This window comes from Diachasma alloeum, unplaced genomic scaffold (genome assembly GCF_001412515.2).
Source record: "Diachasma alloeum isolate Michigan unplaced genomic scaffold, Dall2.0 Dall_scaffold_00370, whole genome shotgun sequence".
In the NCBI taxonomy this organism is placed as follows: domain Eukaryota; kingdom Metazoa; phylum Arthropoda; class Insecta; order Hymenoptera; family Braconidae; genus Diachasma; species Diachasma alloeum.
In genome coordinates, this window is record NW_021680509.1 from 425978 (window position 1) to 435465 (window position 9488).

The 9488-nt window shown below is 37.2% G+C and overlaps 1 protein-coding gene across 2 annotated transcripts; it reads left to right on the forward strand.

Annotated features, from left to right (window-relative positions):
* Positions 1-2826: 2826 nt before the first annotated feature.
* LOC107041638 (calreticulin) lies at positions 2827-8363 on the forward strand. Of its 2 annotated transcripts, none has more exons than XM_015262271.2 (7): positions 2827-3098; positions 3721-3825; positions 4164-4367; positions 5397-5548; positions 6568-7071; positions 7265-7414; positions 7610-8363. In XM_015262271.2, exons 1-7 carry the CDS (start codon positions 3014-3016, stop codon positions 7625-7627), a joined length of 1218 nt encoding a protein of 405 aa, XP_015117757.1. In that variant the 5' UTR covers positions 2827-3013; the 3' UTR covers positions 7628-8363. The 2 variants fall into 2 exon arrangements, with proteins under 2 accessions (XP_015117757.1, XP_015117755.1); XM_015262269.1 differs by lacking the exon at positions 2827-3098 and adding an exon at positions 3446-3614.
* Positions 8364-9488: the final 1125 nt, after the last annotated feature.

Genomic DNA, 9488 nt, shown 5'->3' on the forward strand with positions numbered 1-9488 from the left:
GGGGGGGGGGGGAGAAATGATTTTTTGATGAGAAGAACTTTTTCGTAGTTACTCCACGCTGCGACAATTCATCCTCCGCTCCTAATTGAGATTAATGAATCAAACCGCTGTCATTTATTGAGACTATAATTCTGGATCGATTACCGTTGATTTTATTCCTTCATCTCAATTAGGGGGGGGGGGGGGGGAGAAATGAATTTTCATATCGGTGGAGCCCCTCCAAATCGGTGGAGCTCCTCCGGCCTCACTCAACGCCGGAGAACCGTTCGGGGTTACTTCGCGCTTTTGAAAATTCATTCCTCCGCTCCTAATTGAGATTAAGAAATGAAACCGGTGTTCGTTCATTGAGAATTCAATTCCCAATCGAGTGGCGTTCGTTCTATCTCTCCATCTTAATTAGGAGAGGAGAAATGAATTTTTAATTGGGCGCAAATATTGCGGGGCCACTCGCCGCTAGAAAACGAGAAAACCGTATCGTTTCTTTCAACGCCGTTGTAACTTCCATCTCACAACATTCCCAGCCCACCGATTCCTCCCCTGACGCGATTTCTATCCCCACTCTACCTCTGCTCACTCTACGCCGCTATCGACACTCTCGTACTCGTGCCCTGCCTTATTCACAGGTATGTACTCTAATTTAGTTCATGCGCCACCGCTACGAAATTTCGCGGTTGAAGCTTCTCCATAAGCGCTGGCAATCTCCCCTATAATGTGTGGTATTGGCGATGCCAAAAGCGATTTTTCGCCCTCTACTGAGGGTTTCTATAACTAGCCTATGGCGGAGCCTACCAGGTGGTTGAGCGCCGGAATGTATGGTTATACGAAATTTAGATTTTTGCCTCCCATTACCCTATCATTATTGGACTTTAGTAAATATGAATATCAATCCAAAGTTCAATTTGACATTTTGTGATATTGGAGACTTACTAGGAGATACTAGGAGACCAATTCAAGCAGGAGGTATTATTAGCTGAACACATCCTCATCTGGGGTGTCAATAGTTATAAACAGAATTACGTAGAAATTGTATGAGCTTGTCGTCAATTATCACATTGGAATAATTACCACGAAATAATTATAAAAATTCTGTTTGAGGAAAATAATTAGAAAATGTACTTGTCCAGCTGGCTTGGGTGAAAAATGTAAACACATTTTTGCGACACTTCTATATATATTTATCGGTGAGGAAAGTTGTTTTTTTTGTTTTTGATCTTTTTATCTACTCCAATACATTTACTAATCGTCAGTCATATTCGAGTATACGCAATCTGCATTTTAAATATTGGATTTATCTAGAGTTCGAGTTGATAAGATTGGAGATGTTCAGCTGTATAGACTTGAAACAGCAATGGGGCAAGGTGAAATCAAATGCTGATTTACCCCAGAATCAGGTAGTGAATTTGGAGGAATTTTATTGCATGAAGGTGGAGAAGGTAGAAAAGAGAATGATCCAAACTCCCAGATTTTTTTTTAAATACATTGATGACAGGTAGGGAAATTGTGAAAGCTCAAATTTGATTTATCTTTAATTTTAAAGTTTGGCACGCAGCAGACTCTTCGATCATTTTTTTATAAACATTTGTAGTCATATTTATGAGTAAAATGAAGTTCTCTTTCTTTTGATGTGAAGTTGGTCACAAAATAGGACGTGACGTTGGCTATTTCGCCTTAGAGTAGTTCGGAATCAGTCCGTTTTTCTGGGTATAGCGCTGGAAACACTTTTGGCATCAGTCCTGTGGAGAGAGAGGAACTGCTGAGGACTGCTTACGGTTGATTGGTAGATTTGAATGAGTAGAAGAGAAAGGAGTCGGAACGTACGGGAATACAAATAAAAAATATATTCAAGTGCGCAAAATAGTGATATTTTCTATTTATTGATGTGGAATATGAACGCTAACACATTGGCTGACACCAACCTCGATGATCTTCAGGTCTAAAATGATTACTGCAAACAATAAGACTTGGAAATTTTTACATCGTTTTTTTCAATATTTCCATCCATTTTTCTGGTATTTCTGGATTTGCAGGCAATCTAAAAGTAGAATATTAAAAATATCTGGAGCAAAATAAATATTTGAGTCAATTTTTGCATTTGGATGAAAAGGTAATTTTATATATCATCCTTATGGAAAGTGAGATCTGCAGTGAAAACTGATCGTTCCAAACCAAACACACAACAAGAATTCACCATTCTAATATTTTTTCCAATTTTTCCAGCTGTCGCAAACCATAATGACGGAAAGAACACATTAAATTGTTGTAAAACGATGGTAAAACGTTTTTCCCCAGTTTCCACTACACACTTGAATTTTTTACCCTCACTCTACATCATCTCTCTGCTCCCCACGCACAGCACTGCTAAACAGGGATAGGTAGGGACCTGGAGTATCTCTCTCTGGCTAAACCGATGCAGCTTCCCCCTCCACTGCGCAGTTTAGGTTAATCATAGAGGTATAATATCTAGAGTGCTCATACGGCTCCCAAGCTGTCGAAAAGTGAAGAGAGATAGCCTGCTTAGAACAGGCAATCTCTCTCTGTCTGTTGACTTTGGGCGAGGGGGTACGGGAGGCAATGCAGAAGGGGAAATATTGAACCATAGCGACACGTCGGGGATAGTCTGAACCAATTTCTTATCCCACTCCTACTCCGTTCGGCCTCCTTCTCTCTCATGAAGAATAGAGAGAGGTCGCTATTCTTCATGTTCTCTCTATATCCATGGCGTTGTCGCGTCGATGGGTGGAACACGTTGCGCATCTTAAAAACGCGTCTATACTCTTAAGAGCGTGGTTGACTGTGATTGGTTGAAATTAATTGACCAATGAGCGCTCTCCATCTGTCTACTCCTCAATATACAAGTCCCGTCAAGACTTCACCAACGGCATCTCGATTTCTGGCATTATCGGTTGGCACGTCCGCAGACCAACATACTTGTTTCACTTTCTATTTGAACACGGCTGGTCCCTAAGTGAAAAAATAAATTAATATTGTAACTAAATAATAATTGTAGAGTAAAATGCGATCATCCATCGCAGTATTTGCTGTTGTGGCTGTTGCCACTGTCTACGCAGAAATTTTCTTCGAGGAGAAATTCCTTGACGGTAAGTGAGAAACTGGTCTAAAGCCGGCTTTATTTTACGTAGAATTTTCTGTCAGTGTTCTCTTGACTATCTGTACCACACCCTTCCTGTCTGTTACCACCCAGCTAGATTCGTGTTTTTTTAAAATAAATCTTTCAGTCGTTATGAAGTGACAAATGAAAATAAGGCAGAAAACAATCATAGCAACCGGCAAACATTGTGCAATACTTGCTCGTAAATGTTCGCAATACTTTGTTGAATATTTTGTACTAGACACGCCTTAATTATCCGTGGATTTTGAAATATCACATCGATTGGTAAGACGTCGATAATATACGGGGGTAAAGTGAAATTAGGTACGTATCCCTCGGATGTTGTTTCCAATGAAAAAGCGACTACTGCGCCCCAGACATTTGCCCTCACAACTTATCCGGAAGACCGAAATATACTCATTTTTATTTCGGGCACCACCGAACGCGAACACGTTTTTAATCGTCTTCTCCCGACACGTGGAAAAATCTTTTACGAATAATTATGGTAGTTATAATTTTTTGCCCCATGTTACTATCGACCTTTCATCGATTTTTGGGTCATGATTTTTCCAAGATTATTGTGCATTTAATGTGATTCTTCTAATTTACAGATTCGTGGGAGGATAAGTGGGTTTACTCTGAGCATCCCGGAAAGGAATTCGGTAAATTCGTGCTCAGCCATGGAAAATTCTGGAACGATCCTGAAAACGACAAAGGTAATATTGCCTAATCCACTCCCTTCTCATTTTCTCCTTTAACTCTGATGATCCCGTCACTGACGATTTTTTTACTTGTAAAAAAATGTGGTCAGTGACTTCTTTCCGCCATAATGAACCCGAGCCTAGAGTCACATGCCTTTCTCCAATAGATGGTAGGTGCTACAGGAACTCGGAGAGTGAATAGAGGTCTGACTTATGCCCTGAGCGTGTAATTATTATACATGTTTTCAGGTACCTAGTGCAGGCACATTTTTCCATTAATTAATTTACAATGTGAAGGACATGAATAAACCATTGGAAAGACCAATTTCTTAATGTTTTCTATCGATTTTTAGGTATTCAAACGTCGCAAGATGCGAGGTTCTATGCCCTCAGCCACAAATTCAAACCTTTTTCCAACAAAGACAAACCACTGGTTGTTCAGTTCACGGTGAAACATGAGCAGAACATTGACTGCGGAGGTGGTTATGTAAAGGTATTCGACTGTTCCCTCGATCAGAAGGACATGCATGGAGAGACGCCCTATCTCCTTATGTTCGGTAAATAGCCCTTTTTTATTATTATTCATCTTCTGTAGATATTGTTACTTTTCGCATTTAGATGTACGGAGATAACACTATGCATTGGCTGAGTTATCCCCCATTAATATTCATTAATCACTTTCACTTATTTGAAGAATTCATGACACTATCATTTTTCCAAGTTTAAAAAATCAATTAAGTAAACTCCTTTAGCACACTATTAAGTAATGAGTTTCGTCTTAAGATTGAAATTCTGATATGAATTCCAGATTTTGTGTTATATTGTATTGAGTCTTTTCGGTAATTTTCTATCTTTAAGACACGGGTATTTTTCCATTTTCATAATCTACAGTATATCACAATTTCCATTGGATTTTACATCACGCAGGAGTCCCTAAAAATTATAATTCTACCATCAAAAAAGGTAGAAGACAAACTGAACATTTTTAAAGAGCGTTTTTAATAAAGATTAAGGAATAAGTAAGTTTCATAGAGAGGAAATAGTGAATGGATAATTTATCATGGTAACTAACGAACTGACAGCCATTGACTACTGTGACAAATGACGATCGCACAGCCATTAGATACATCAAATTATTAATTTGTAATTTCCTCCCTATTGGATTTATTTTCCAATATTATTCAAAAACGCTCTTTGAAAATATCCAGCTTTTTTTCAACGTTTTTTTGATTATACAATCATAATCTTTGAAGATTCCAGGACTATGTAAAACTGAATAGCAGTTGGAGATCATTTTAGATTATGAAAATAAAAGAAACAACCAAGATCACGTTCGAACGATAATCCAACCGGCCCTTAAATTACAAATACGCCTGTTTTAAGGATGATTTGTTCTTAGAGGTGTGGCATCAGTAAAAGGTGCATAATGACATTCATTTGGAATTTTAATTACATAGTTCTCTACATTCCATACCTTTGATTATCGATAACTCAAATGCACCTCATCATTTATCTTTTACCATTATCTTTTACTTTTCTGCAATAGTTTTCAATGTCTCATTGTTATTTGTATCTTCTTGATTTAGGGCCTGATATCTGTGGGCCAGGGACCAAAAAAGTCCATGTTATTTTCAACTACAAGGGGAAAAATCTTCTTATTAATAAGGACATTCGTTGCAAGGACGATCAATACACCCATCTCTACACTCTTATTGTCAATCCCGACAATACATACAAGGTACTTTGAACCCATAATGATAACAGCAATTTTTTTTTTTCGAGCCTAGAGTCACATGCTTTTTTATCATTCTGAAATGGCAAGTGCTGAAGGTACTCGAAGAGTAAAGAATGTCTCGCTTGCATCTTTTGTAACTAATATTTCAATTTCATTGTTACAAGCTAAAACGCGAAGGCCGATAGAAAGATCTTGCTTCCCAGTGGAAGCATTGTAATCATTCCAACTCAAGTTACTATTTTTCGTGTTTAAGGAAGTAAACATAAAATTTCAAAAGTTCGAATATGCGACTTTTAGATGTTGTTGATCCCTTGACTGTTTTGTTTATTTTTTGAAAATTTTCTTTAAGGGTATTCATAGAATTTCATGATTTTCCTCTGAATATAGAATTCAATGGGATTTGTCCATTGTCATTAATTAAAATTGAATTTATCACAGAGTTTCCGATGGATGAATTTTTTCTTAAAACTGATTCCGCAACGATCACTTCAAAAATTATTACTAAAAGAGATCATGATTTTGAAAATTGATGTCAATGATCTCTATCTGAATATGATTGTGAATCGTCTATTCACTGTTAAGGTGCAGCCATTTATTTGTGAGATATATTTTTCAAAAATCAGTTTTTCCGAAATCATCAACGAAATCAAATACATTATGGCTTTAAAAATTTGTTCCAATGACTTTTCAAGCACGTTAAAAAATGAGCAATAAGTTTTTGCTTCAAAAAGAAGGTATTTTTTTATTAAATTTTAAGTTTTCTATTTCTTGTACTAGAATAAAGTAGTCTATATGTTTGTGCAAGTGATCGTGTGTGTTATCAGGTTTATTTGGAAATTCCTTGTTCGAGAATTTTGTCTTTATTATTAAAGGGAATTATGTAATAACATAACCATCTAATCCATTGAGAAGCATATTGCTGATTTATTACCGTCAACAGCCATGCTAAGATATGAATAATACAAGTATCCGTTCGTTTCTGTCGTTAAAAATTGTGATGTAACACAAAAAATTTTCTAAAGGTTCTGATTGACAATGAAGTCGCTGAATCTGGTGACTTGGAAGCAGACTGGGACTTCCTTCCCGCCAAGAAGATCAAGGATCCATCTCAGACTAAACCGGAGGATTGGGACGATCGCGCCACAATTCCTGACCCAGAGGACAAGAAACCGGAAGATTGGGACAAACCAGAGCACATTCCCGACCCAGAAGCCACAAAGCCAGAGGACTGGGATGAGGAAATGGATGGGGAATGGGAGGCACCAATGATTGACAATCCAGAGTACAAGGGGGAATGGAAACCAAAGCAGATTGACAACCCGAATTACAAGGGACCATGGATTCATCCTGAAATCGATAATCCTGAATACACACCTGATCCGGAACTCTACAAGAAGGATGAAGTTTGTGCTATTGGTTTTGATTTATGGCAAGTTAAATCAGGCACTATCTTCGATAATGTTCTCATTACGGACGATCCTGAAACTGCCAAGAAGTTTGGAGATGATGTATGGAAGCTCACGCTCGTAAGTAATATATTGTTCATTCATTATAAAATTGATTGGCTTCTAAAAAAATGATGAAAAAAGAATTCTGATAATTATGAGCGATAATCATTTGGAATTCCTCGTTGCTGAACAAAATCATATGTTAAGACTATAGCTCAAAAGGAACTTGATTCATATTCTAATATCACACTTCTCATATCTTCACTTGTAGGAGGGAGAGAAGAAAATGAAGGAGGCTCAAGATGAAGAAGAGAGGAAGAAGGCTGAGAAGGAAGCGAGTGAAAACACAACGGAAGACAGCAATGACGACGACGAGGATGATGAGGCGGAAGAGGAAGATAACACTGTAGCAGAAACTGAGGTAAGAAACGTTTTCATTTTCTTTTCCTTCCTATTTTCTATTTGATGTGTTCAATCATGATGATAAAAACCACTTCTGAAAGGCATGAGCGATAGATTTCGTGGAATTCCTCGTTGCTGAATCTCAAGATTTTGACAAACTTTTTCATTACTCGATTCAATTCAACATATTACATCTCTTTCATTCTTATTGCAGGAACATGACGAGTTGTAAATAAAGGTCAGGGGTGACACGAAAAATTCAGACTGTATTCCAGGGGTTGGCAGGCTTGAAAATACACGCACCAACTGGCACGGTCAGATATGACAGAAATTCAGAATATCGTCCATTTTATCTAAGATTTCTTCCATCCGATGAAACTCAATAGATCAGAGAAAGATCGAAGTGTCTCAATCGTATCAGGGAATGAATCAGTCACTCGTGGGATAGAACAATGCTCTAATGATGAAAATTTAAGCACTAACCCTAATCGTTAATCTTAATCTGTCTTGAGACAACATTCGGAAAAACGAATAATCCTGAAAAATGCGACGATGAACTGATTGCTGTTGTAAAAATTATACACAAATGGTGTTTAAAGATCCGTGCTTAGCTTCACCTCCGCCACAGCTCCAAAAAGACTATAAGTTGTTCCGTTTTTGTTTGTCAAGTGTTTTTTATAATGAAAAAAAGTCCTGATAGCAGTGATTTTGAAAAGAAAATTCAATATTGATTATTGTCAGCGACATTTGCAGATTAATGATTGTTTTCTACTCTTATCATTTAAAGTCAAACATTCTTTCTTCATCTACGTAGAAATTTATATGACGCTAAGTGATTGGGTGTGTGTTTAAATATGACTGAGTGATAATTATTGAATAATTTTATCAAAGTAAATAAAAAATGATAAACATTGGAAACACAAACGCCAATAACAATGTAATAAATTAATAAGAATTTTCTAGACGTGCCTGAATTGTTTCTCTTTTAAAACCCATTCATGCAAGTTTTACTCCTTATCCTTATCGTGATCCTGTACCAGTTTCAGGATCCATTAGATTTTGTCTGGATTCGGTTCCTGGGGTGCTTCGAAAATAACAGATGTTTTTTTATTCTCAGAAATCTGACCTAAATCTGAATAATAGGAGATAGGAGAAAAAACAATTATTTACAAATGTTCTGAACTTTATCTCATCTTTTTCTCTTTTTTTTGTAAATTGCGAAAATCTACATGATTTATTTACACTGTCTGTAGTGGATTTACAATTTTAGTTTCAACACATTTTTTTAAATATTTCATTGTACTGTCCTATGTATATTTTACCTGCTCAGACGAACTTGTGTAAAATATTTAGGATTTTTGAATCTGTAGAACTCAGGAAGGGCTTTATAGTTTGTTATTGAGACTACATTTTTTCAAATTTCCTAAGAGTGTTATTTTTTCCGTGTTAAAATTGGGACAGTATCAAAAGATATAATCAATGTCTTGTGTTTCGAACCCACAAGAACAGCTGGCATCATCAATGATATTCAGTCGCTTTAGAGAGGCTTTCAAGTGATAATGGTCGACCCTGGCGCTTAACCCATGTTGTGAGGTATCTCGGGTGCTTAGTACCCTTGTACCATGGCTTGAAAGACTCCCTGTAGAACTAGGAAAAAAAAAGTTCTCCTTTACGTTTGACATCAGCCAGCAATCGTATTTCAGTTATTGTCTTCGATTTTTCTTTTTTCTTATAAGGAGTCCTGAGATCTGTATATGGTATTCGGTATTCAGTATCATTATTTCCTGAAGCATTTTTAGCCAGATTATCAGCCCTCTCATTTCCTTCGATTCCTCTGTGAGCGGGGATCCAGAAGAATGAAATTGTACTATTGTAAACATTATTGTTGGTGAATTCTGTGTATTTTGCCTTAATGTCTAACATAAAAGAGTTTGGACGATTGAAGGTTCTAGAGGGTGCTCAGTGAGTCCGAAAAGATGAGGAAGCTGCGGTCTCTGTGCTGTAAAGTGAGGTCAAGGGCCATACTTATTGCCACACATTCGGTCGTAAATACCGAGTTGTCCTTGTGGAGCTGTATTGCTCTGCTATATTCC